Genomic DNA, 26,533 nt, shown 5'->3' on the forward strand with positions numbered 1-26,533 from the left:
CCCGCCCCGAGGGGAGTCGCAATCCCGGGCGTCCCGCCCGGACCTCCCCAGCCCCTAAGGGTGTGTGCCTTGATCAAACAATGGAGGACCCCGGGAGGAAGGCTGTGCCAAGCAGGTTTATTTGAACTCAGAAGCCCATTCGTGGGCGCTTGCGGCGGGGCTGCGAGGCGGAGGACAGCTGGCTCTGTGAAGAAGGGAAGCACAGCTGGCTGGCCTGGCTGCCAGGGAGCTCTGGGGGCTCGGGGGGCCCCTCGGCCCACACGGACAAGTAGTCCCGCAACGTTTTCCGCCGCTCCTTGGGGATGCCGCGGCAGCGCAGGCTCTGTGAAGACAGCAGGGCTTCATCGGGCGCTGGTGAGGGTGGGTGGCTGCGAACTGGGGGGCTGCCTGCTGGTGGTGAGCCCTCCTGGGAGAGACTGGGGGGGCGGCCGGGGGAGAGCAGCGAGGGGCCCACATCACTCAGCTCGGACAGCTCAGACTGGTAGGTGAGGGAGGAGGTGAAGCTGGCCGAAAGGCTGCGGTGGCCCTGAGCTCGCTTCTGCCGCCGCCGCCGCTCCCGCAGCGCCCGCTGTCTCTGCGCCACACTGAAGCTTGTCCTCTCCTCCCACCACTGGTCCCAGTCCCCAGCCCAAGCTGCTGTCAGACGGTTACTCAGGGGGTCCGGACCCCCTGCCAGCTCCAGGGTCTGTGGCAGGGGAGTGGGCCGGAGGGCCAAAGGCTCCCAGTGCTGGATGCGGCCCCCTTCCTGCATGGTTTGGCACAGCCACTGGCGCATCTGCTTCTGCAGGCTGCTGGGACCTGCTGGCCCCTCCAGATCTCTGCGGGTGAAGAGGCGCTTCTGGCTGAGGCTGGGGGGCCAGGTGTGCCGGGGAGGCTCCCTCCAGGCCCTGGAAAGGGCCCTCAGCCAGCGGCGATACCGCAGGGCTGCAGCTGGGCTGGGCACTGCTGGTGAGGGCTGGGGGCTGGCACAGGGCTCCTGCAGTAGTTCAGCTTCCTCCAGGGGTGCTGGTGTGCCCACGTCCTCCTCCTCCTCCTCGTGGATAATCACCTCCAGGTTGGGCAAGTAGAATGTTTGCTCTTCCTCCTCTTCTCCCTCACTGCCCAAGCCATGTGGGCTGCTGGCTGGAGCCTCGAAGAGGGGGGAAGAGCCAGGGGCTGTTGTGGCCTCATCCCTCGATGGGGGTGCAGGGGGCTGTGCTGCCTTGTGGATCAGCTTCTGGCAGAAGACATCCCCAGCCTCAGAGAGCTGGAAAATCAACATGGACTTGCGTGGTCCATCCTCCTGCAGCGTAGCAGCCAGCCCTGCAGGAACAGGAAAGGCATGGTCACCAGGGTTCCAGTCCTAGGAATATTTCAGGGGCCTGGCCAGCAGTGCGGACTGCCTCCACTCCTCAGTGGTCACCCTCACTGCTGGCTCCTGCCATGTACATCCTTTTCTATGTCATTAATTGCTTCCACAGCATTATTCAGGGCTTTGCTCTTGCTTTTTCACCCACCCTCCAGCCAGGCCATGACAAAGGCTACACTTCCACTCCATTCCACCTTCTCCACCATGAAGACCTGCAGGCTGGGGCACTGTGGGACACCCACCTGCTGCAGGGGCTGAGAGGCGCTGCTGGAGCAGGTGGTGGCGGTGTGGGAGCTGGGTGGGCAGGTGCTGCAGGCACTCTGCAATGCTGTGCAGCTTCTGTGGAGTCCCTGACAGCTGACAGGCCGACTGGCTGCCCCCTGTGGAAACACCCCAAAAACTGTCTGGTGAGCACAGATGCCAGAGCAGCAGCTGATCCCAGCAGCAAAGAGGCTGGGATGTGGGCACAGAGGAGCCCTGGCTCTCCAGCACTCCTGGAGCTTGATCTCTTACCCCAGTATTGCAGAAGCAGCAGCTCCTGTGTGCGGGATGCACCAAGCAGCACCTTGTGGCTCCTCCCAGGTTTCCCTGGCATCAGGTGAGCAAAGAGTGGAGGGGCCTTCATCATGTGTGCCCACTTCAGAACAGGCACCAGTGGCAACCGCTCATCCAGCACATACATGGAGAACTAGGACAGAAATCTTGGCTCAGACAGGACACACCTCAACACACCATGGCAGCTCCCCTTGGATGGAAGATCCTCATGCCCCGTAGGCACTGGGAGACACAGCTGTGAGGTGTGTCTTCCCCAGCTCCCAGCTGTGGTGGGACTCACCTGGGTGGTGACAAGGTACTGCGAGGGGTGAGCCCTGCCCAGGTACATGGGCAGCACCACACGCTCGCCCTGCTGGCAGCCAGCTTCCTCGCCCACCTTGAACAAGTCAAAGTGGCATCTCTTGGGGGCCTGCAGCAGTGGAACAGGGCACAGTCAGCACTTTGGGCTGTGGAACCCTCTTACCTGCTCGCCCCAAGCCCCATGCCCACCCTCCCAAGCTCACCCGGGCATCCAGGCACTGCAGGCCCGTGCGGTCAGCACAGCTGAGCACCCGTGGATGGGCAGTGAAGTCACTCCAGCGCCAGGGTGAATGGTCCCGAAAAAACATGGTCTGGGGGTCATGGCGCAGCTGCTGCAGCCTGTGGGGAGACAGCACTATTGGCATGGGGGAAGGCTGTCCCAGTCACTTGGCCTCCCACCCCCTGGGACTCCACTGTCTGAAGGAGTCCCTAGACAGCCCTGAGTGCCCTCTCTCACCCAGTCTCAAGGCTCCAAAGGTAGACGGTCCCGCTCTGGGTGCAGACAGACAGCTCCCCAGGAAGGTGAGGGCTGCAGGACAGGGAGCATAGCATCACCCTGGGGCGACACAACCCGCCACACAGAGCAGGGCTGCGCCAGCAGAGCTCCCTCCTCGCACAAACCCTTCCTCCAGCACCTACCTGACAGTGAGGCAGGAGGCAGGCACATCAGTGCGGATCACCTGCAGCGGGGCGGGAGCTGCTCCTGTCTTGCCTGGCACCCTCCAAACACCACAGTGATAGTCTGAGCGAACCCCAACAAAATCTGTCGTAGGGAAGGAGGTGGCATGTGACCAGCAGCATCCCAGGGGGCCCCTGCTGCCCCTCCTCCCTCCATCCTGTTTGCCTCAAGATGTGGATCCTGGGCATGGCTCACCTTGCCCATCCACACGGGCTGCAGCCACTTGCCGGATGCGCCCGCTGAGTTCAAACTGCGCTGGGGAGCCCCGGGCGTGGGGCAGCTCCTCCAGCACCACATCCTGGAAATCTGAGGTGCTGACTAAGGGCAGTGCAACACAACCCCCACTTCCCGCCCCAGGAACACCCCATGGGGAAGGATACAGAGGTGGTTCATGGCCTGCCCTCCGGGGTGCACCAGGCGGCCCACGGGTGTCTTCCCATCTTCAGAGGGCAACCAGGCCAGTGCCCCCCCAGTGAGGCTGTCATCAAAGAGCAGGCTGGACCACTGCTGCGCCAGCTCCTCGTGCAGGCAGTCTGCCAGCAGCCCCAGCGGCACCTCAAAGAGCCAGTCACGACAGAGGTGGGAGAACCAGCGCAGGCGGGAGGCCAAGTGCTGCCGGGGGCAGCCGCTGCAGGGCATGGACAGCATCAGGTGGGGGGACAGAGCAGGAGCCCCCCAGACCTCTGCAGGGCAGGGGACAGAGGGACACTCACCGTCGGGCCTCCAGGCGGTCGATGTCCTCCACCAGGGCCGTCATCCGGATGGTGCTGTTCCGGGCTGGTCTCTACAGGAGTAGGGGCAGAGTTTGAGAGTTGCAGTCCCCTGGCAAGGGGAAGGGTGGGGAACAGTACTGTTAATCCCTGGACAGACAATGACCTTCAGCTTGGCATTCCCCAGGTAGAAGTTCTTGTGCAGCAGATGCCCCAGGGAGCCAAAAGCATCTTCTGGGTGATCCACAAAGAAATGACCCAGCTGTGTGAGAGGGAAGGGAAAGGGTCAGTGCATGCAAAGGTCCCACGCTGCCGAAAGGTCCATGCCAGGATGCAACACCTCAAATCCCACCTGCTTGGCAAAGTCCAGAGTAGCTCCAGACTTGCCTGCCTGGAGCTTTCTGCACAGGCTGCTGCGGTACAGGATGTCCTGAGGCGCAGGCGAGGGGATCCAGCATCCTGTGGGGAGAAGGCAGAGCCGCTCGGCATCACACGAGCACAGAGATGGTGCTCAGCACCGCGGGGCAGCGGCAGCGATAGAGACGGAAGGCACGTTCCCCCCAGCTCCTCCCGTTCCCGCGGCTCTCACCCGCGCTGGGCAGCAGCACCGGCACGGCCGCAGCCTCGGCGGCTTCCCACCTTTCGCCCGTCGCGCCGCGGCGGGGCACGAACGCCGGCTGCGCCTATGGGGAACGAAGGGGGAGAGTCAGAGCGGCCCCTGAGTGTCCTGCCCGTTCCCTCGGCCGGTCCCGCGGCAGGATCTCACCTGGCGGCGGCCGGGGCCAGCCTCCAGCACCTGCCCGTGCTCTCCCCAGCCGGCGACCGGCGCGGGGCCGCCCTCTTCCCGCGGCGGGCCGGCGGTGAAGTATGAGGGGAAGAGCGCGGCCGGGAACTCCATGGGCGAGGCACCGGGCACGAAGCTGCACGCGGCCGGGCCGGCGCTCCCACTACCCACGGGGACGGAGCGGCCACCGAGAATGACGTCACCGTCGCGCTGTTGCCGCCGCCACCAATTAGCACCCGGGAACAGCGCGGGACAGAGCGCCGCCAGCGGCACGGCCACGCGGGGCGCTACCGCCCCCTGGCGGCCGGAGGGTAAAAGCGCACGGCCGGCAGGGGAAGAGGGACGGGAGCGGGAGCGGGTACGGGAGCGGGAGCGGGTACGGGAACGGGAACGGGAACGGGAACGGGAACGGGAACGGGAACGGGAACAGGATGGGAACTGGAACGGGATGGGACTTGGACGGGAACGGCAACGGGTGAGGGAAGGAGTGGGACCGGGACGGGAACGGCAACGGCAACGAGAAGGGGAATGGGAATAGGAACGGGAATGGGCAGGGGAAGTGGTGGAACTGGGATGGGAACGGGAGCAGGCGTGGGAAGTGGTGGGACCGGGATGGGAACGGGCCGGGACAGGCAGGAGAGATGGTGGAACTGGGAGAGGACTGGGCACAGGGAACAGCGAGATAGGGTGGGACCAGGACCGGCACTGGGGGATCATCAGGACAGGGCCCCACCGCGGCACGGGCAGGAGGACGGGCGTTGTTTCCTCCCCTCTGCTCCCCTCGAGAGCAGTGAAAGCCCCTGTGCGTTCTGCCAAGGGCACACCTGGTTTTCCGTGGCCCCAGTTGTGTGGCCATGGGGCACCCCACACTCCAGTGGGGTGTGTGGGGCCATGGGACAGTCTCAAATATCTGGGGCTTGAGGAGTTGAAGTGCAGCTCCTGGAAGGTTGAGGGTGTGCCAGTCCCCAGTCCCAGCCTGCCTTTCCTCACCCCTGCCTGGCCTCAGTGAACCCACTCTCACCCTGGCTCTATGCTCCTTCCTTCCCACAGGGTCATTGCTGCCTTCCCATGAGGGACCCACCTGGCCCCGGGCCCCCATGGGAACCCACACAGGGTTCAGGTTAGTCCCATGGGGCTCTGATGGGACCCTGGAGCTTTGGAGAGTACCTGGAAGGGGGACAATCTCCCTTGTCCATTTCCCAAGGAGAGCATGACCAGCTCTCTCCTCAATGGTCCTTGTACATCCCTGTGCCAGAGGCCACTGGCCCCAGAGCTGTGATCTGCACTGGTGATGGAACCCCCAGCCATGCCTGGAGAGGGGCTGTGCTCTGGGGAGGTTTGCTGGGGTGGCTGCTCCTTCTGCAGCTCCCAGGGTGCCCCGTGGGGAGCACAGGATGAGAGAGGAGCATTCCCATGAGCAGTAGCATTCCCTGCAGCCTCCACTGTGGCCCAGGAGGATGGTGATGTCAGGGGAGTCTGGGGATGATGTCAGGGGAGTTTGGGAAAGTGTGATGAGATCGTTTCCAGTCAAGATGCCCTCATCCCTGCAGGCAATTACAATTACAATTTGCTTTAAGAAGGTGGTAGCCACTGGTAGAAAACCACCTGACCCGCTTACACAGCCCCCTGTGGGGTAGGTAGCCCCATTACCTCCAGCTCTATGGGTAGCCCTCATTGCCTCCCATTCCTTTCCCTGATTCCAGGGCATGCCAACAGCTCCATGTCCCTCTCCATTATATATTTGTGTGCCCAGGGCAAATCCCTGTCCCCAGGCCCGTGTCCCTATCCCCCAACCTATGTCCGTGTCTGCAGCCCCATGTTCATGTCCCTCAGCACCATATCTCTGTTCCCAGCCTATATCCTTGTCACCAGCACCATGTCCCTGTCCCAAGCCCTGTGACGCCATTCCTGGGCCCATATCTCGGTTCCAGGGACATGTTCCTGCCCCCAGCCCTGCGACCCCCTTACTAGCCCGTATCCCAGTTCCAGCACCACACATTCCTGCCCTCAGCGTCTTGTTCCCGGCCTCAGCCCGTGTCCCTGCCCCAGACGGTGTCTCCGTGCCCTGTGCCCCCGTTCCCGGCTCTGTTCCAACCCCATGTCCGTGTCCCCAGCGCCGTGTCCCTGTCCCCAGCCCTGTGCCCCAGTTCCCAGCCCATATCTCGGGTTCCAGCCCGGTGTCCCTTTCCTGCAGCCTCCCATCTCCATTCCCGCTCGCGTCGCTGTCCCCCCGTGCCCCGGTCAGCGCCGGGTCCATCCCGGGGGGAACGGGGCGGGGGAAATTGTCTCTCGGGGTGGGCGGGGCGTGACGCGGCCGCCGGTGATTGACGTGCCAGATGGCCAATGGCTGCGCGGGAGGCTGGCCTGGTGGGCGGGGCGGGTGACGTCAGGGCCGCCGGTGCGCGGCGGGGCGGCCGGAGGCGCGCGCCCCACGGCAGCCGCGGCGGCGGCGGCGGCGATGGCCCGGCGGGGCGGCGGGGGCGGCGGGCAGCGCCTCCCGCTGCCGCTGCTGCTCCTGCCGCTCCTGCTCCTGCCGCCGCCCGCCGCCGGTGAGCGCCGCCGGGAGACCGGGGCGGGGGGCGCGGGTGTGGGGCGGCGGGGCGGGCACGGGACGGGGCGCGGGAGCGCACGCCGAGGGTGCCGGCGCGGCGGGGGCTCGGCGGTACCGCGGGGAACGCGTGTGCGGCGGGTGGGAGAGGCGGCGGAGCGGAGAGCGGGGCTCCCTCCGTGCGGCGGGACGCGAGGGATGAGCTCGGGATGGGTGCGAGGCGCGGGAGCCGTGGGGTGTGGGGTGCGCGCAGTGGGGCGGGGGGCGGCTGCCGACGGAACGCGGGGCTGTGTGCGCTGGGCAGGAGCTGTGGGGCGCGGAGTGCGTGCGGCGGGACGCAGGGCATGAACTTGGAACGGGAGCCGTGGGATGTGGGGTGTGCGCGCAGTGCGGGGGTGGGATTGGAGCGCCGGGATGTGCGCGGTGGGCAGGGGGATGCAGGCACGGGGCGCGGGGTCCGTGCGGTGGAGCACAGGACAGCGCGCCGTGGGGCAGCGGGATGAGCGGGTAGTGGGCGTGAGGCAGACGGGCAATGGGATGTGGGGTGTGCATGCAGACGGGCAATGGGATGTGGGGCGGGGGCCAAGTGGGAATGGAGCACGAGGGTGTGCGCGGTGGGCAGGAGGGCTGGAGGTGTGAGTCACGGGGCAGAGGGATGAGCTTGGGATGGGTGTGAAGTACACGAACAATGGGATGCGGGGTGTGCGTGCGGTGGGGCAGGGAGTGGGTGAGATGGGGTAGGCAGAAGGGCTGCAGGTGTGGGGTGCGGGGCGCCATGTGGTGGGGGTCAGGGGATGCGCTTGGAATGCGTAGCTTGGGATGAGCTACACGAGCAATGGGATGTGAGGTTTGCATGCAGTGGGGCAGGGTGTGGGTGAGAATGGAGCGCAAGGGTGCAGCTGGGGGGGGATGGCGTCCTGGGATGTGGGGTGCACCTGTGATGGGACACGGTGAGTGTGGCACAAGGGATGGGGCAGCGTGCAGTTTGGGGCAGATATGCTGCAGAGTACAGAGGTGTCCCCAGCTGGGTGTGGGGTGTCATAGGACACAGGGTACACCTACACTGGGTCGTGAGGTGGGTGCGATGGGCAGAGATGCGTGTGCAGGGGGCTGTTTGCATAATGGGACACAGGGATGCCTGTGCACACGGTACTGGATGTCTGTGGAATGGGATGCATGGATGTGCCTGCAGTGGGGCACGGTGTACTCATGCAGTGGGGCACGGAGACTTGCCTTGGAGATGAGCAGTGGAGTGCATAGTTGTGTGTGCGAGGAGGACGCAGGCAGTGCACAGGCTGTGGAACGCCCTGGGACGGAGGCCTGTGCGTGGGCAGAGAGTGTGCCCGGGGGGTTGCAGATGCAGGGCAGGAGGCTGTGTGCGCGCAGGGGGCAGCGGAGATGGACAACCTGCAGAAGCGGGGGTGGGTGTCCAGCGGGGCGTCAGGATGTGCGGGGGACACATCAGCGACAGTATGAGACCAGGAGCAGGCTGTGGGGCAGGGGGCTGGCTTAGTGACTGAGATGCGGAAGGATACTTGGGGGCTTCGAGGGGGCATCCCCCGGGAAGGAGGGAAGCTGGCCGGGGCTGCCGGTGCCCGGTGCCGCGGCGGGGCGGCAGCGGGAGCTGCGCGCGGTGCTGACCGCCGGCGCGGAGCTGTCCGCGGTGCTGACCGCCGGCCGCGACCCGAGGCTGTAGCAGCGGGGCTGGGGTCCTGCGGCTCTGGCCGCTGGCGGCCTGAAGCAGAGGGGCTTTGGCTTTTCTCCTTCCATCCACTGCGCTTCCATGGATAGTAATCCCGGTCCATCCTTCAGCACCTTTCCCCTGCTCTGGCTGCATTGCCATGCCACCTCAGACTGTCCCTTTCCGTGCAACCACATCCCTCACCTTGCCCTGGGTGAGAGAGCGTAGGGGGGCTGTGCTGGCACTGGGTAGCTCCGGGTCCTTCCCCCAGTTCCCCTTCTGGAGTTGTGTTCAAGACCCTCCCTGGGGTCCCCTGCCAGGTCACTGTCCCCACGTGGGGCTGTGGAGTGACCAGGTGGTTCCTGGTGGAGAAATTGGGATCGGATGCTCTTGCATTGAGGACACAGGTGTTTCATGCCTGGCTTGTGCCGGCTGGGAGTGAAGGGGAGGGGGAGCTGCCTTTGTTCCAGACAAGGGAGCAGATGCATGTCAGTGTACAGCCTGCTGGGGCTGCACACATGCAGCACAAACACACGTGCATACAAGCACATGCGCACACTCCCAGCCAAGAACATGTAGTGCAAAGCAGACCCTCTTCTCAGCTATCCCACTTCATACTGGACAAGTCCTCCTGGGCACAGACCTGCTCCCAGCCCACCCTTGCTGGCCTCCCCCTTTCCAGTAGCTTGTGAAGAGGGGTATCTCATTCTTGCTGTGTCTCTAGAGAAAAACGGATGGGTCTCCCAGGCTGGCACTGGTGTAGCGTGGTAATGGTAGGTGAAGTTATGGCTCCTGTCTCGAGTCCTGCTCTCCCTTGTGACAAAGAAGTGGCTGTCTCACTGCTGCTGGGGCTCCTGGAAATCCCTGAAAATCGACCTGTCAGGCAGCTTGTCAGGGGGAGGTGGCCCCCCCCGTGCCGTGGGCTTGCAGGAAGCGTCTTTCAGACATGGGGCTGTGCACAGGCACACACCCCCTTGGGCGTGGGCTTGCACGCCTCCACTCTGCCGTGCACGCAGACAGCACCCACGTGTGCATATGTGCACACATATGTGCACCGTTCCTCCTCCACAAACCATGGGAGAGCTGGGAGGCAGCGCAGGAAGTGCTCTGCCTGCTCCTTCTTGTGGCTCAAGGATGAACGTCTGCACTTTATGATGGGCTCGGTGCTGAGCTTCCCCAGCAGGCAGATGAGGGGGAAGGAGTGTTCCTGTGGGAGCTGACCTGCTAGGGCATAGCTGAAGCCATGAAGAATGTCCCTGTGCTATTACAGGTAAAATGCAGGGAGCAGAGCATGAGCAGCCAGGACCGTGGGCTCCTCAGGCTGCTACAAATCAGTGCCCGCAGTTCAGTGAACTGGGCTTGGGGCTGTGCTGAAGCAGGAATGATGCAGACTGTGCCAGGGCTGGGTGACACAGCTGGGGACAGCTGACATCAGCCCTGGGCATTCACTGAAAAGGCACTGTCCCAGCCCCTCCTGCCTCCAGGCTGCTGGATGCTTGTGACACAATCAGAGCCTGGGTGGTGGGCCTGCTCTGGGGGGGCGCTCCACAACCCCCTCCCCAACCCTTTGCCCCACTGAGAGCCGCTTGGGTGTCCTTTGCAGACGGGCTCTTTGTGACCGACTACTTCACCCGCACACCACGCAAGCTCAGCCCCTTCCGCTCCTTTGCCAGCATCGAGCTCTTCCACTTCCACATTCCCGAGGACACAGTCATCGCCGTCTGGAACCTCATCACCTTCAAGGAGCAAGGTGGCACCTTTGGGGATCAATGCCCAGACCGCAGCATCACCGTGTGAGTAAGCAGCCTAGCCTGCCTGTATCCTTCCTGCCTGCCTCTGCTGCTCCTGCCTGGATTTGCCCCTCAGCCCCCTCAGCTTGCCTGCTCTTGCCTGCTTCTTTGCTTGCACAAGCACGTGTACCTATAGAGTCAAAGAATTATAGAACCACAGAATCCTTTGGGTTGGAAAGGACATTAAAGATCATCTCGTTCCAACCTGCTACCATGGGACGTGTTCCACTAGAGCAGGTTGCCAGCTGAGTACCATGAAGCTGCTCGCTCAATCCCCCCTGCTCCCCCAGTGGGGAGGAGAACATCATGGAAAAAAAGTAAAACTCGTGGGTTGAGATAAAAACAGTTAACTAATCAAAATAAATATGCCAATATCACTAATTATAAAACAGCTACAAAAATAATAATAATAACAACAGTAACAAAAAGGAGAGAGAGAAATAAAACCCGAGAAAGATGAGTGATTCATCACACAATTGCTCACCACATGCTGACTGATGCCCAACCTGCCCCCCCAGCAGTGGTTGGTGGCTCCATGCCAACTCTCCCAAGTTTATACACTGGGCAGGATCTCTGTATGGAACAGAATATATTCTGTATGGTATGGAATGTTACTTTGGTCAGTTTGGGTCAGCTCTCCAGGCCATGCTCCCTTCTAACATCTTGTGCACCCGCTCTCTGGTGGAGCATGAGACACTGAAAAGGGCTTTAGGGTAAGCGCTGCTGAGCAACAACTGAAACGTCAGTGTGTTATCAACATTGTTCTCATACTAAATCCAAAACACAGCACTGTACCAGCCACTCAGAAGAAAATGAACCCTATCCCAGCCAAAACCCAGACAACGTGTACGCTCTCTCCCCATGATTCATCTTCCCAGGACCAATGCAGGCTCCACTCTTCTGTGCCTGTCATAGATGAACTGTTTTGCTTGAACACCCACTCAGGAAGGCTCAGTCTCCAGAAAGGTCCCAGCTTCCCAGATGTCTTTAAGCACACAGGAAGACACCCACATGTAGGACACACTGGCCAGCCTACACCCTGCTGACTGCTGTCTCTCCTGCAGGTATTTCCGCTCAGGGGCTCCCTCTGTCATTAACCCGCTGCACACGCACTTCCCCAGGGACACGGTCGTCCCTGGCTCCTTTGCACTGACCCTCACCTGGACCCTGCCCAACCGCACCACAGGCGTCTTCAATGTCACCAGCCCACTGCCCGGGGACTGGTTCCTGGCTGCCCACCTGCCCAAGGATGAGGGCAAGATCTCCGTTAAGGTGAAGGGCCTGGAGGGATCATGGTGGGGCAGGGCTGGGGTCTGACTGCTCTGTGCCGGCAGTGCCCAGGGCAGGTGTCCCAAGTGGGGGCAGTGCCCTGTGCCCCCTGCCCTGTGCTGACTCTGCTCTGCTGCAGGGGCTCTACGAGGAGTGCCAGTATCTCTTCCAGCCACAGCTCATCGTGCAGCGCCTGGTGAACATCGCGGTGCTGTACCCCGGTCATGTCACCGAGCAGAGCATGGCCCCCCACAACCGCTCCTGCCTCTACAAGTGAGTGTGAGAAGGTCACCTATGGAGGGGGCATTGTCAGGGTGGGGAGATGGGGGTGTCCCATCCCTCTGGCTTCCCTCCCCAGCCCTGTTAGTCCGTAGTGATGGGCACAGCCTGGCACTGCTGTCCCGCAGGGTCTTTGTGCCCAGCTACACATCGCGAGTGCTTGTGGAGGTGCTGCGGTGCCGTGGGGCCGAGGGCTGCCCACTCTGGCTGCGTGTGCGGGCCAAGGCTCCTCCCCTGCACAACTCCACAGCCCTGGACTGCCGGGAACACACTCCCTGCCAGCTGGCACAGGACCTGCCCTTCTGGCAGCACTGGTACTACGTGCTGGTGGAGAAACACCCTGGGGTGCCGGGCACCATCTCCTTCCAGGTCACCGTGCAGCTCACAGGTGAGGGTGCGTGTGGAGGTGTTGGTGGAGGCATGGTCTTGACTCTGCTTTGGTGTGGGGGCTAAAGGATGCCCTCAGGATCTGTCTGCAACTGGGCACAAGGTTATACCCAGCTCTGCTGGGATGGGAATGCTGTGAGGTGTTGGGGCTGGGTTACACACGAAGATGAATGGCGGGCAAGAAGGAAAGGTGGGAACTAAGAGTGGGCTGGGGCTGTGTGGTGCCTAGGCTGATGGCTCTGTCCCTCCAGACTGTTCCCGACCCAGCCTGGCCCGGCCGCCCTTCCTGCCCTCCAGCGCCTCCATGAACATGCCCCACTCCTTCGGCTCGGCAGGCGGGCTGGCGCTGGGGGACAGCCCTCCACCCACCAGCCCCAACGACACCAAGCACCCGCTCCCCATCCCTGTCACCTTGCACACCGAGGGGCGGTGCTGGCCCGTCCGGCCCACGCTGCGCAACGAGCTGGACACCTTCTCTGTCCACTTCTACATCTTCTTCGGGCCCAACGTGTCAGTGCCGCCCGACCGCCCCGCTGTCTTCGTCATCAACCTCCTGCCAGTGCTGGACAGTGGTGGGGTGCTCAACCTGGAGCTGCGGCTCAACGTGGTGAGGTGGCCACATATACCCTGGGGAGTCAGGGTGGCTTGGGATGGGGGGCAGGATGGAAGATGGGTGATGTCAAGGCTGCAGCAGGGCAGAGAACAATATTTGGGGTCACAGGCAGTGGTTGTGAAGTTTTTGGGTGATGGAGAATGGATTAGGGTGCTCCAAGGCCCAGGTTTGGGGTGTTCTTGGGTGAAGGGCAGTGGGTTAGGGCACTGCTAGGTGGTGTGCTGTGATCCAAGTGCTGTCAGAGCAGGGGACAGCCCTGGCACTGGTTTAAGGCCATCTCCTCTGCCGTCAGAGCTCCTTGTGTGGTGAGAATGTGACAGTGTTTGGGTGTCTGAACCATGGAGTCCCACTGACATCTGGTGACAACACCTCGGTCACCTGTGAGACAGGTAGGCTGGGCTCTGCATGTCCATCCTGCCATGTCCATGGGGTCACAACCTCTGTGTCTGGCACAAGGCTGGCTGAGGGGAGGCTGCAGAGGCCATGGGGGCATGTGGCCCTGGAGCCAGGCACAGGGTACCCTGTCCCTGCTCCAGCTCTGTCCAGGGCAGGTGGCTGCACCTTGCTCTGCTCACCCCGAGCTCTTCTGCCCCACAGAGTCTCTGGCAGGCTTCCTGCTCTCCGTTAATGCCACAGCCAGCCTCAGCCGCCTGCGGATCCCCTACCCACAGACCGGCAGCTGGTACCTGAGCCTGCGCTCGCTCTGTGCCACGGAGCACGGGTAAGAGCCCCAGAGCAGCACATCCCCTCCCTGTGCCCCGAGGGGGGTGTCCTCACTGTCACCCGTGCGTGCCCTGGGTCTGTGGGTGCGCCTGTGCCCTGCGCTGCTGTCTCCGCTCATTGCGTGCACGTGGCTTTGCGGGCCGTGTGTCACCGCGTGTCACCGCGTGTCACCGCGCGAGCGCTGCGTGGGCACGGATGGCTCCGGCTCGCGTCTGCCTGGCCATCTGCGGGTCCCCGCGGCTCTTCCCTCTGTCTCGCGGTTAGGAAGCGCCTGTCAGCCCGCGAACGCCGGGCATCTGTCAGCGCCTCTCTCTCCGCCCCCGTCCGCGGCACGGCCCATCTGTACCCGTGCCTGGGAGGGGACCGGGCTGTCGCTGGGAGGACAGGGCTCTGCTCTGCCAGTGAGGGGCCATCTCTGGTCAGGCTGGGGCTCTGCTCAGCATCTCCAGGGACTGCTGTGGCTCTGTTCCTGGTCTCTGTGTCTGCCTGCAGCCTTGTGGAAGAGTGAGGCTGGCGTGTGTGTGTTTCTGTACGTGCAAGGATGCACGAGTGCGGATGGTGCTGCATGCATGTTTGGGGGCATATGTGCAGCCATCTCTGTGTGCATGTTCTGGTTTGCACAAGCAGTCAGGGCTTTGCTGAAGCAGTCAGGGCTGTGTGTGTTCTGCACGCACACATGTGCTGATTAGACTGTGTGAGGGCACAGTCAGTGGACAGCAGACCCATGTGCGGCTGGCACTGTGTGCATACCTGTGCGTGTTGGGGCGCCTGTGTGTGCCCAGCCAGCAGCTGGTACATGCTGTCAGCCTGTGGGGCTTGCTGTGCTCGGGGTGTGCTGGAGCTGAGGAGTGCTGGCAGTGCCCAGAGTCTGGTGCAGGGGCAGCCCTGGGCAGTGGGGTTGGTGTGCCTGCTCTGACTCCTCTGCTGCGTTTCTAGTTCACGCTGAGTTGCCAGCCACAGTCAGTCCTTCCCTGATGGGCTCACAAATGGCCATTGCAGGGCAGGGTATTGTGTTTGCACAGCAAAAGCCAAATGAAATAGGAACCAGCTGAGTGTGCTGCTAAGGGCAGAGGAGCTTTAAGCATGGCCATGTTCCTCCTGCTCACTCAGGCTGGCACAAACAATTGAAGCACTCAGGATCCTTGGGGACCAGCTCTCAGCTACCCACGCAGCACCAAAGAATCTCATTCTCAAGCTTGCCCAGTCCCTCGGTCTCCCATCACCTGCCAAGTCTGGGTGAGACAGGTGGCTCTGGTAGAGGCAGGAGCTCTTCAAGGGCACAGGGTGAGGGCTGACCCCTTTCTCCCACACCGCAGGTTTGAGCCGTGCACCAACGTGACAGCTGAGGTGTACCTGCGTGCCTACCTCTCACCCTGCATCAACGACTGCGGCATCTACGGCCAGTGCAAGCTGCTGCGCACCAACAACTACCTGTACGCTGCCTGCGAGTGCAAGGCTGGTGAGAGCTGAGCCCGGCACCCACAGACCCTGCGTCCTTCCCTTCCCTTCCCTTCCCTTCCCTTCCCTTCCCTTCCCTTCCCTTCCCTTCCCTTCCCTTCCCTTCCCTTCCCTTCCCTTCCCTTCCCTTCCCTTCCCTTCCTTTCCCTTCCCTTCCCTTCCCTTCCCTTCCCTTCCCTTCCCTTCCCCTCCCCTCCCATGGGATACCATTTGTGTCCCAGTAGTCCATTCGTGCCAGCTCTCTGCAGGGTGCTGGAAAGGGGGTTCCCTGCTCACCCCCCCGACCCTGCGAGTGCTGCAGTGCTGATGGCAGCTCTCTCTCCCTGGTCACAGGCTGGAACGGCTGGGGCTGCACGGACAATGCTGAGGCTTTCTCCTACGGCTTCCAGCTCCTCTCCACGCTGCTGCTGTGCCTCAGCAATGTCATGTTTGTGCCTCCCGTGGCCATTGCTGTCCGCAGCCACTACCTCCTAGAAGCTGCTGTCTACATCTTCACCATGTTCTTCTCCACTGTGAGTGTGTGTGGGGCAGCTGAGGGGCAGGCGAAGGGCTGGGGCTGTGCAGGGCAGCTCTCACAGCCTTTCCCTGCTACCTCAGTTTTACCATGCCTGCGACCAGCCGGGCATTGTGGTGTTCTGCATCATGGAGTATGATGTGCTGCAGTTTTGTGACTTCTTGGGCTCTCTCATGTCTGTCTGGGTCACTGTCATCGCCATGGCCCGGCTCCAGCCCATAGTCAAGCAGGCAAGTGTGGGGAGGGAGCATGCAGGGCAGGCGTGGGAGAGATTTATCCTGATGGGTGCTCCACTGCCCCACAGGTGCTGTACCTGCTGGGGGCCATGCTCCTGTCCATGGCTCTGCAGATGGACCGTCACGGGCTCTGGAACCTTCTGGGGCCCAGCCTTTTCGCTTTGGGGATAATGGCCGTCGCTTGGGTAAGATGATGTCCCTTACGTTCCCATCCTGGCTGCGCTCAGCATCTCCCCTCTGCTGCCCTCACCCTTCCCCATGAACCCTGGCTCCTGAGGTGTGTGTCACCAGGGCACAGAGGCCGTGCCTGTCCCTGCTGTGTGTCCTGTTCCAGCCTGTCCTCTCCCCACCACAGACGGCTCGCACCATCCGTCGCCGCCACTGCTACCCTCCCACCTGGAAGCGCTGGGCTTTCTACCTGTGCCCGGGCGCGCTGATCGCGGCGGCGGCCGTGCTGCTCTACGCCTTCGTGGAGACAGAGGAGAACTACTTCTACATCCACAGCATCTGGCACCTGCTCATCGCCGGCAGCGTCGGCTTCCTGCTGCCTCCCCGTGCCAAGCCCAGCCGGCGCCTGGGGCCCCTGCCCCGGCGCAAGGGCTGTGGGTACCAGCTCTGCATCAACGAGCAGGAGGAGCTGGGCCTCGTTGACCCCGCTGTGGCCTCCATCAACAGTATTTGTACCAGCTGATGGCACCAGCTCAGACTCCTCTGTCCTGGAGAGCAGCCCTGTGGGGCTCGGCACCCACTCTCTTTGCTGGCCACCCCTGTCTGGGGTGCCAGGACTCCTCTGGACAGGCACACAGCCACCTGTGCCAACCTGTTCTTCCAATTACAGCCTGATTGAACTTGTCTCCAGGGGTTGCTGTGGCTCAGTCTGGGCAGAGCTGTGGGGTCTCAAGGCTGAGCTAGGTCACATTCCTCTCTTTGCCAGGCCATGGAGTTGCTGAGGGGATATGGTTCGGTGTGGAGGGGAGGAATGGCAACAGTCTCTGGCTCTCAGTCAGAGCTCCCATCAGCTCTAGGTGGCTGCTCTAGAGCTGATGCAGCTCCAACAGAGCAAAGTGGCTGGCAGGAGGTGGGGAGCAGAGACTATAGTGTTTTGGCTCCTGCCATGACAGGTTGCAAGGCTGGGATGTCGTTGTTGGGGCACTGTGCCCTCACAAATGGCTGTAATGCCTGACCTGGGAGCAGCTGTGCTGTACCAGGGCATCCAGGATCCTCTCCAAGCCTGCAGGACTGTGGCAAGCCCATAGCTGTAGCAGGGTAGGTGCCACTGGGTGCTGCTGCTGCCTGCCATGGCAATGCAGAGCTCTGAGAGGCCTCTGCCTTCAAAGGCCACACCCCCGGGAGCCCACAGCCTGTTGGTGTCACCCCAGTGCTGGGACAGCCTGCCTCAGCACCCCACATGTCACTGTCACCCGGACCAGTGACCCCGTGTCCCTGCTGTTGCCCCCAACGCTGTCTCTGCAGGGCACTGGGCTCCAGTGGGAGGGCTCTGCATGGGCTGCACCCTGTGACCCGGCTGGGACAGCCCTTTCTCAGCCCCTGCTCCTTGTCTGGCTCACGGGCAGACCTGCGGGCTCAGCACCCGCTGCAGCCAGTGGTGACCGTGGTGTGGTGACACACTCTTGGGCTGTGTGTGCACCCCAAGGACAGGGGGGTTTCACTCTGCATCAGCAGCTCAGAGGGGTCCAGGAAGGACAGGGAAAGTTTCAGTGACACTTCTCACCCTCTGGGGACTTCCCCAATCTCCTGAGAATTTCTCAGCCCTGCAGGCGTCTTCATGGTGGAATCCTGAGGCAAAGCTTGCATCCTCCCAGCCACATCCTGGCTGAGCAGAGCCCACCCGCCAGCAGCCCCCCTCCCTGTACCCCTGGGGACAAAGCCCGGCACAGGGAGATTTACTGGATGCTTAACAGGATTAGCAACTGCAGGCAGGCAGGCAGCTATGTAATAGGATTGCAATCTAATTAAAACTGCTTCTTGGGAGCTGGGCCCCAGCTGGCCAGAGCAGGGTGGGCTTGGGGCTTTGTGGGGACTGTGGGGATGGGACTGGCAGAGCAGGAGGAGGGATAAGCTGGTGAGGACCATGGCAGTGCTGGTGAGTTCAGGGGTTTGCTGCCTCTGTCTCTGGGCCTTGGTGGGGGCTATGCCCATGGGGAGCCAACCTGGAGTGGAAGTAAGCTGGGCAGCCTGGGCAGGAACCCCAGTCTTTGTACAAGGACTGGGGAACCTCCATCTGCCACTTTCCTTCCCCCTGAGCTCACCCTCCAGCCCTCTCTCTGCCATACAGAATGTCCTGTCTGGCCAGGTGACAGATTAAGGATTAATTTTTTAATTAAGTCCAATTGCAACCCCACTGGCAGTAGCAACCCCCAGAGGATGAGGAGCTCAGCTTTAGCTTTCACATCAGCAAGAGGTGGAGTGGAACGCACACTGGGCACAAGCTTGTCCTACACCAGTGCACCCCAGTTTCATGGAGGTGTCAGGGCTGCATGGAGCACCCTTACCCATCCCTCATCTCCTGTCTCACTGCTGCAGGGCTGAAGTGCAAACCTGCTGCTTGTCAAATTTGTGAAGACTCTACAAGAACAGAGCCAGTGGTGGGATGATCTGTCCCTGTGCATGAAGCTGCACAGCCCCTGCCTGCCCCACAGCAGACACCACGGGGCTGGCATATATGGGACTGGACCCTTGAGGGGTCCTGGAAGAGGTGGGCAAGGGTTTTAGCCAGGAGAGCTGCCCAGGGGAGCCTGAAGGAGCCACACACCAGCTCTGCTAGACTCTGCTTTTCTGGGCAGCTGGTGCAGCTCAGAGCTCCCTCTCCTTTTAATTAAACCAGCAACTGCATTTTTCATCTCAAGGACAGGCCACGCATCTGACCGCACTGCCCAGGAGGGAGCTCAGCCAAGCAGCACTGGAGGGAATCCAGGCACTCTCTGCCAGCCCAGCTCGTCCCTGGGGGCCCATGGGCTGCCTGCTGAGAGCTGGGAATCCCCATCCTCACTTCATCTCCCAGTCCCAGGGTGGGCAGAACCCCATTCCCCTGCCTAGCTCAGGGTGCAGCTCAGTGCAAGTGCAGAACACACAGTACTGCGGGACAGGAAGGGTTTTTCTCCCTGCTCCAAGCATGGAGAAGCAGGTCTCTCCTGTGGGACACCCAGCACAGGGGGTGTGTGGGCCTCTCCCACCTCTCCCTGGGACACACCACGAGGGACTCCAGTTCCCCTCACTCACCTCCCCTTTGTGGCAAGGTCAGGAGCACCAGTGTGTCCATCCCTCTGGGTCTAATGAGCTTTTCTGTCACGGTTCCCCAAAGCCTCCAGCCCCCGCCCCTTGAGGATGCACTTGGGGTGAAGGCTGGACTCTCCCACCTTCCCCTCCTGCTCAGAGAGTTGGGGTCTCTGTGAGTCCCACCCTCCCAGTGTAAACAGCTTTCCCGATGTTCCATCCCTGCCTCTGCCAGGCACAGCAACCACATAACCATGGCAACAGTATCCCTATAACAGCCAGGTACATCTGACATCCCCATGGCAACCAACTCCCGGAACAGCCGATGAGGAGCTTTGCTTCCTCAGTGCTGGAGAGGGATGGGCGGGATTCGAGCCATTCCAGGTCAGGTGGTGGCAGGGACCTGGGGACAGACACAGCTGGGTAGAGTTTTTGACTCGAGTGTGGGGCAACGTAAGTCTCTACAGCCTCCGTCCTGACAGGTGGGATGCAGTGGGCACATGGGATGCACCAGAAGGCGGCAGCCCCGGGAGCAATATCCCCCTGATTGCTGCATCCCTGCTCCATCCTGCCTGCGCTGTCAGTGCCATCGGGCCAGCGCTCCCTGCTCCAACTCAAGTTTCTTGGAAACGTCCATCCCAAACAGTGGCGTTGTGCTTCCTGCCACATCCTCCTCCCACGCCAGTCCCCGCTAAAGAGCTGCTCCGCCTGCTGCCCCCACCTTGCCCTCCTCGGGGGCTGCCGGACGCTCCCACGCTGCCCGCCCAGCGCCTCCTGCCCGCGCTCATCTCCCAGCAGCCCTGACGCAGTCTGTCGTTGCAGATGGCAATTGCATGCCATGCAACTTTAACGTGTCAGGCCTGAATTATTGAGCCCTGCAGCAGACTGCGCGCACGCAGGCAGCACCCGGCAGCCCTCCTCCTCCTCCTCCTCCTCCTCCTCCTCCTCCTCCTCCTCCTCTCCCTGCCCCCGTGTGCGTGGCCAGGCAGCAGCGGGAGGGGGCTGGTGGGAGGTCCAAGGGTTTGGGGTCTCTCTGGGTGCACAGGGGTGCTGTGCCCCTTGCTAAGCGCCGTGGCTGGGAGGTGTGGGTGGAAGGGTGTCGAAGGAAGGGGACCAGGACACCAGCTGGTTCATCATAGGTCCAGTTTATTGAAGAAAGCATCAAACACTTATACAGCAAATAATAAGTGTATGAATATTCTGTAAGCCAAGCGATCTATTGGTTAAATTATACCATTAACTCTTCCTCATTCCTTAGGGGTTACATCTCTCTTTTCTCATGTCTCTTTCACTATTTGTTATCATACTACAGCTAGGCCCAAGGACACACTATCTAGCAGGTGCAGAACTTGGAATTAGCCACGGTCTTGTACTTTTCCATTCTCTAGTCTCCTAAATTTCCCAACAGAAGGGTGGCTGAGGCTGTCACCAGATCGGTCACCTGGGGCTTGGTGAGTCCCCAGGCAGGTGTGTGGGGAGGGATGTGTAACCCTGCTGTCCCTGCCTCAGCATTTTCTCCCTGTGTCCTCATGAAACCCCGGGTCAAGAGGCACAGATCATCCCCTGGAGCTGCGCTGGGAGTGCTCAGCCCTCCTGCTCACTGTGCTGCCAGACCCAGGGAGGCAAAGCCTTTCCGCCCCAGTCAATGTAAATCCCGTGGTGGATACAGACAGAGCTTGCTCCCTGGCCGGACACGGCTGTCACTGTGCTGCTTGGGGGATGATGAAGGGCTCAGAGAATGCCCTGGCTGCTCTCTTATTTTTGCAGTTTGCCTGAAGCACCCTGCAGCCACTCGATGATTTTCTCATCAGAGTAGCAAGGCTTGACTGCCCTCCCCACACAGCCCCATCCATCACCCTCGGCTGGCACCACCGTGCAGCTCACAGGCACTGGCCCTGCCCTGCTCGGTCCCTGGCTGTCCCTCAGCCCTGCAGGCAGTGCCTGCACCATGGCCAGCCTGGGGGCGCAGCTCTGTGCATGCAAAGGGACCCTGTTTTCCCTGGGGGAGCCCATGCACAGCCTGCTTGCTCACCCCTCCTCCTGCCCCGTGCCCCAGCTCCAGGTCTCATCCTCCCTGCTGCCATCCCCATCCTCTGGAGAGGGGATCAGGGACCCCTCAGAGCTTCACCCCGGTCTGCTGCACGCTGGGTGAGGAGCAGCTGGCAGCCAGGCACTCACAAATGGGAGATACATTGGGAGAAAGCCCAGCTCCAGTGCCGTGGGGCAGCTCTCCGGGGCCCTGTTCCTGGGAAATAGCCTGCCATGGGTACCTGTGCCACAGAACTGAGACAGAGCTGAGCATGGCAAAGTCAGCCCAGAGCTGACAAGGGGGTGTTGGGGAGCTCAGGGCACTGAGAGCCAGCATTGTCCCAGCAGCACATCATGTCACAACACCTGGAGGAGTGGGGTAACACAAAAGTGGCAGGGCACGCCCAGTTTGGCATCAGGGTAAGGGTGCAGGGGCCATGGGCATGAGGGACAAAGGCTTGGCTGTACCCACAGGGACCAGAGCATTGCAGGGGGAGTGTGTCAAGGGACAAACAGCAGCTGCCATGGTCACATGGCTGGAAGGGAGCAGCAGGCAGGAAAGGGGGACACCGAGACATGGGAAATCAGGAAAATGTGCTGGTGATGCAAAGCATCAGGATTTTCAGCTGCTGCTAATTGAGTTTCTTGGAGAGGTTGGTGGGGAAACCTGAGGGGGGGGCTAGACTCAGGATTTTATCCCTGGCAATTTAGAAGAGGGCTGTTGAAGACCTGCTCTGTCGAGCGGAAAAACCACTTGAGTCGTGCTTAACTTCATCAAGGGAACTGCATAGAAATCAGGGAGCTTGCTAAGAGAAATTAATAGAACAGCCAGGGGGGCAGGCTGCCTGCAGACAGCATGAGAACCGCTCAGATCCGCATGCTGGAGACTTCCAGTAAATGAACATGTCCTTTAACAAGATTTGCAAGGCCAGCATGGCCAAAGAGCGGAGTGAGTAAATGGGTGGGAAAGGTCATCCCTCAAGGAAGGGAGCTGTGCCAAAATGAAGAGCACATGAAAGGGGGGGAAGGTTACATGAAAAACAAGAGCAAAACAACCCGCAGAGAGCCTTTGAGGAAGATCTTGGCAACAGTTTAAAATTGCAAATAATTTTGCAGTGCTAAATTTGCTAAATTGTTGCCATAGCAATGAGAGTTTGGGGATGTCCGGGGTGCATCAGAGTGCTGCAGCTTAGATTTACCCCTTTGGATGAATCTTGGGGTAGGATCTGTGAGTCTTGACAGCACTTTCTGTTAGCACAAGGAAGCCAAGTGTTTCTATCCCTGAAGCAGACATCTATGGCCCACAGAGGGGTGATGCTGAAGGAGCAGCCTTGGCACATCCTGGCTGGTGAGCAGAGGAAGGGCTGGGATTGCAAGGACAAAGTCTACGAGTACAAAATGCAGCTGCACTTGCTGTGAACTGGTAGGAAATTAAGGCAGTCGCTCTTGTGAGAAATCAGCCTTGCACCAACAGAAATCAAGCTGTTACACCAAATGCAATCCTGGATAAATTTATCTTAAGAAGCAAGCCTGCAGAGGAAGATAAAATCAAGTTAGCAGAGGCTGAGAACACTGTCCATAGACGAAAAGCCACTGTTCCCTTTATGGCTTGCAGATTAAAGTTTTCCCTTAAAAATCATTTCCCCCCACTCAAACACTACCACTAAAATTTCCCTTGAGCCCTAAGTGCTAGGCAATATGTTGTTATGTGTGAACAGAGCTCTCAATGGAGCCTGCATTAGAGAAATCATATTGAAGCTTCCTGTTGGGCTGAGAGAGGTGTCTACAATGGGAGGAATATTACAGATTATTCTTACTTTACATAAATATGCTTCATCACCTCCACAGCTAAAACACAAGGCTCTGCGTTTTGAAGAGGAATGTTTTTGGCTAAAATTAAATGGGCTTGGAACAAGTGCAATCCAGAGGCTCCTGGCTCAGCAGGAAGGAGGGAGGTAAGTCCCTGAGGGCTCCGTGTGCCGAGTCCTCCTGAGCAGCTTTGCCCCAGGGCTTGCCTGCAGTCAGCAAATCTCCTGCCAGCACAACTACAAATCCCAGATGAGCCCATGAGGATTGTTGTTCTAATTAACTAATGAAGCCGTCTCCTGTTGGGAAGATGGATAATCTGAGCTGGAGGCTTCCTCCCCGTGGTGGGGGAGGACCTGGAGCAACACCTACCTCCTCCCAAGGGACCTCATAAATGTTTGTACACCCCGGGGCTGTAGGTGCTGCAGGGAGGTGCTCCCAGGCACAGCATCTCCCTGCACCCTGCCCTCAACCTGCCTTCAAAAATCTGACTCTGTCCTCTGTCTCACCCTGCCCTCAACCTGCCTTCAAAAATCTGACTCTGTCCTCTGTCTCACCCTGCCTTCAACCTGCCTTCAAAAATCCGTCTGACCCCTTCCTCTGCCTGGCAGGTCCAAAGGCAGCTCGGCTGCTCTCATCCCTGAGTTTTCACTTTGGTCTCACAGTTTTCAGGCAAATCACAAGAGAAAAATTAACATTTGAGGAGGGTGAAGTCTGTGCAGGATCTCCCCAAGCTGCAGCCATGCATAGCACAGGAGGATCCACTTCAAAGGGAGGAGCAACTTCATTAAAAAAGAGAACTAGGGCTTTTGATATCAAGATAAACATCCTGATACACATCAAAGCAGCTTCCTCTCCTTGTCCTCAGACACCCTCTCCTGCTTCACTTAAGTTCTGGATTTTGGAATTATACCTCTGCCTAATCCATGCTGTGCTGCATCTCATCTGGATGGCTGTTTGGTGGGGGAGATTCTGGGTGCTGTTTTGTGGTACGTGAGACCTTCAGGTCACGTCCATGAACCTAAACACTCTGTCATTGCCTTCTGTTCCACACACGAAGAACTAAGAGCTGCTGGTGAAAGTGATTCCATTTCCATTGAAAAACATGTTTTTAAAAGAAAGTGCTGTAGGGAAGGGGCCAAAGGCCAGCTGGGTTGCCTGAGAACCCAGAGACATCCATCCCTTTGGACACCCACCTTGAATGGATGCAGGCCCATCCTTGGGCACCCAACAGCCTGGGAGAGAGGACTGAGGTGAGGATGCGGGGGTGGTGTGTGCACAGAGTGCTGGGGGAGTCACACCCACCTTGCTACACCTCTCCTTCAATATTGGGAGATTACGAGAAGGATTTCATAAGGCTCAAGAGCCTTGCCCGGTTCCTAATGCCAATACCTCGTGCTTTTGCTGTGGCCAGGGGCTTTATCAGGGTGGCCATTAGAGCTGGGCTGCAGGTGAGCTGTGGCCAGGAGTTCTGTGTACCCCTCACCAGGTCACCCCAGGCCTTGGGGCAGTCTTTGGGACAGGAAAGAGAAGAGAAGTGGCTGATGCTGTGTGGAAGACACAGGACTGAGCATTCAACTATTGTCAGGCAACTACAGACACAGCCCAAAGCTGCTCTCAGGGCAGCCATTTGGGTCACATTGGCTGTACCCCAGGTTTGTGAGACAGGGCTGGGCTCAAGAGGGCACAGATCATCACCTCCAGGTTACTGTGTGCTGGCTGGAGCGAGGCACAGGGGCAAAGAGCTTGCTGCCACTGGCAGGTAACAGCTTTATTAATTCAATTCTTCTAGACATGAACATAGGCTCTGGACATGGGGCAGACCATGCAGGAGGGAGAGGATCAGGAGAGTAGTACAGCTTTGACTTGCTCCAGAATGGGCTAAAAACAAGGAAAAATCCTCCATTAAAACCGAGGAAAAATCCTCTCCCCAAGCCTCCACTACCCCAGGGATCCATTCTAGCTGCCCTGGCTGTTTTGTTTCAGCTGCCCTGTCCAAGCTGCTGTGTGCGACAGAGGCAGAAGGAGTTGTATGCTCAGGCTGCCCAGCGCAGTATCCTCCAGGCCCCATGGCCACTAAACAGCAACATTGAAATCCTGCTGAGGCACACTGGTGCTTTCACTTGTGTTTCTAGCCCGGAGAAGATCATGCATGCCCCAGAAGAAGCTCACCCTTTTCCCTGTGCTCTCTTGGCTGTCACTCCAGCCCTCAAGTGCAGACACATTGCATATGCCTGGAGGGGGGGTCTCATCAGGCAGGGCTTGTGATGGAGACCCCCAGGAAAGGCGAGGGCTGTGTCTATCCCAGACCTCTCACACCAGCATCCCCCTGTGCCAGCCCCATACGCCTGCTGCAGCCTGCACTGCACCCCAGCACTCGGGGCTCGCTGGGGAGAGACAGGCGCAGCCCTGCCCCGCTGCCCCGGCACCGCCCCGAGCCCCAGCCGGAGGGGAGCAGAGCCGCGGTAGCCGGGGCCACGGGATGTGTGCAGGGGGAGGCTGGAGCACAGGGAGCCGTGGAGCGCCCCAGTCTGGCCCGGCAGGACAGCCCCGCTGCCCACGGCCCGCGGGTGGCGCTGGGGCAGCCCCTCGGCACGGGGACACGGCGGCGGCGGCGATGCCCTAGCCCCGCCGGCCGGGCGGGCTCCGGGCCCTCCGCGGGAGCGCCACCGGGACGGCCCCGCCCGTGACGTCATGGAGCCCCGCCCCCTCCCGGTCTCGGCCTTTGCTATTGGGTAGCGTGCCCTGTTGGACCCGCCCGCCCTCTCCTTTCTGAGTTTCTATTGGTGGCTGAGCTGTCACTCCAGCCAGGCCACGCCCCTCACAGGCAGGCGGGGACCTGCACCCCGGAGACCGGGATCCCTGCGCTCGCCCCGCGCCGCTCTGCGTCCGCTTGGCACCGCTCAGCACCTCCGGCAACCCTCACTGCAACCCTGCACCGCTCACTGCACCTCACTGCACCCCTGGCACGCTCCTACACCTCTCGCTGCAACCCCGGCACCCCTCACTGCACCCCCGGCACCTCCAGTGTCATTCACTGCACTTCACTGTAGCCCTGGCATCCCTCACTGCACCCCCGGCACCTCCAGTGCCGCTCACTGCATCTCACTGCAGCCCTGGCATCCCTCACTGCACCCCTGGCATCCCTCACTGCACCCCTGGCACCTCCAGTGCCGCTCACTGCACTTCACTGCTGCCCCCTGCGCCTTTCACTGCATCCCTGCACCGTTCACTGCCATCCCCTGCACCCCACACTTGCTCCCCACTGCGCCCTTCAATGCCCCCCTCACTGCAACCTCACTGCACCCCTCAGTGTGTCCCTCTGCACCTCTCACTGCACCCCCAGCACCTCCAGTGCCACTCACTTCACCTCACTGCAGCCCTCTGAGCCTCTCACTGCCCCCCTGCACCATTCACTGCCATCCTCTGCACCCCACACTTTCGCCCCACTGCTCCCTTCAATGTACCCCTCACTGCACCCCTCATTGTACCTCCCTGCACCTTTCACTGCACCCCTGCACCCTCCAGCACCGCTCACTGCAACCCCTGTGCCTCTCACTGCACCGCTGCACCGTTCACTGCCATCCCCTG

The 26,533-nt window shown here is 60.7% G+C and overlaps 2 protein-coding genes across 3 annotated transcripts; one reads left to right on the forward strand and one right to left on the reverse strand.

The window, feature by feature from the left end:
• Nucleotides 1-97: 97 nt before the first annotated feature.
• Nucleotides 98-4,490, reverse strand: TAF1C (TATA-box binding protein associated factor, RNA polymerase I subunit C). Its single transcript, XM_054283391.1, has 14 exons — nucleotides 4,359-4,490; nucleotides 4,182-4,275; nucleotides 3,945-4,051; nucleotides 3,759-3,854; nucleotides 3,596-3,666; nucleotides 3,263-3,510; nucleotides 3,078-3,188; nucleotides 2,843-2,966; nucleotides 2,661-2,732; nucleotides 2,407-2,542; nucleotides 2,184-2,312; nucleotides 1,862-2,036; nucleotides 1,591-1,728; nucleotides 98-1,302 (listed from the first exon to the last, which is right to left on the reverse strand). Exons 1-14 carry the CDS (start codon nucleotides 4,488-4,490, stop codon nucleotides 128-130), a joined length of 2,808 nt encoding a protein of 935 aa, XP_054139366.1. The 3' UTR covers nucleotides 98-127.
• A 941-nt stretch (nucleotides 4,491-5,431) lies between these two features.
• On the forward strand, nucleotides 5,432-16,728 carry TMEM8B (transmembrane protein 8B). 2 transcript variants are annotated; one of them, XM_054283475.1, is made up of 13 exons: nucleotides 5,432-5,496; nucleotides 10,209-10,398; nucleotides 11,460-11,667; nucleotides 11,804-11,937; nucleotides 12,072-12,331; nucleotides 12,582-12,937; nucleotides 13,236-13,332; nucleotides 13,541-13,664; nucleotides 14,983-15,125; nucleotides 15,458-15,636; nucleotides 15,722-15,868; nucleotides 15,943-16,059; nucleotides 16,230-16,728. In XM_054283475.1, the coding sequence occupies exons 1-13, from the start codon at nucleotides 5,445-5,447 to the stop codon at nucleotides 16,563-16,565; spliced, it is 2,343 nt and encodes a 780-aa protein (XP_054139450.1). In that variant the 5' UTR covers nucleotides 5,432-5,444; the 3' UTR covers nucleotides 16,566-16,728. The 2 variants fall into 2 exon arrangements, with proteins under 2 accessions (XP_054139450.1, XP_054139451.1); XM_054283476.1 differs by lacking the exon at nucleotides 5,432-5,496 and adding an exon at nucleotides 7,106-7,137.
• Nucleotides 16,729-26,533: the final 9,805 nt, after the last annotated feature.

Source organism: Melozone crissalis, unplaced genomic scaffold, assembly GCF_028551555.1.
Source record: "Melozone crissalis strain CALT ecotype California unplaced genomic scaffold, PUWL_Pcris_2 ptg000036l_1, whole genome shotgun sequence".
Taxonomy (NCBI): domain Eukaryota; kingdom Metazoa; phylum Chordata; class Aves; order Passeriformes; family Passerellidae; genus Melozone; species Melozone crissalis.

Excerpts from the sequence above, each read along its gene's own strand:
- TAF1C (XM_054283391.1), bottom strand. The coding sequence starts at position 4,490 with ATGGAGTTCCCGGCCGCGCTCTTCCCCTCATACTTCACCGCCGGCCCG. Across the intron at positions 3,189-3,262 it reads GCAGGCCATGAACCACCTCT|ATTTCCAGGATGTGGTGCTG; the intron begins GTATCCTTCCCC and ends TCAGCACCTCAG. Across the intron at positions 1,303-1,590 it reads CCTCTCAGCCCCTGCAGCAG|GGCTGGCTGCTACGCTGCAG; the intron begins GTGGGTGTCCCA and ends CTGTTCCTGCAG.
- TMEM8B (XM_054283475.1), top strand. The coding sequence starts at position 5,445 with ATGAGGGACCCACCTGGCCCCGGGCCCCCATGGGAACCCACACAGGGT. Across the intron at positions 10,399-11,459 it reads CCAGACCGCAGCATCACCGT|GTATTTCCGCTCAGGGGCTC; the intron begins GTGAGTAAGCAG and ends TCTCTCCTGCAG. Across the intron at positions 12,938-13,235 it reads TGGAGCTGCGGCTCAACGTG|AGCTCCTTGTGTGGTGAGAA; the intron begins GTGAGGTGGCCA and ends CTCTGCCGTCAG.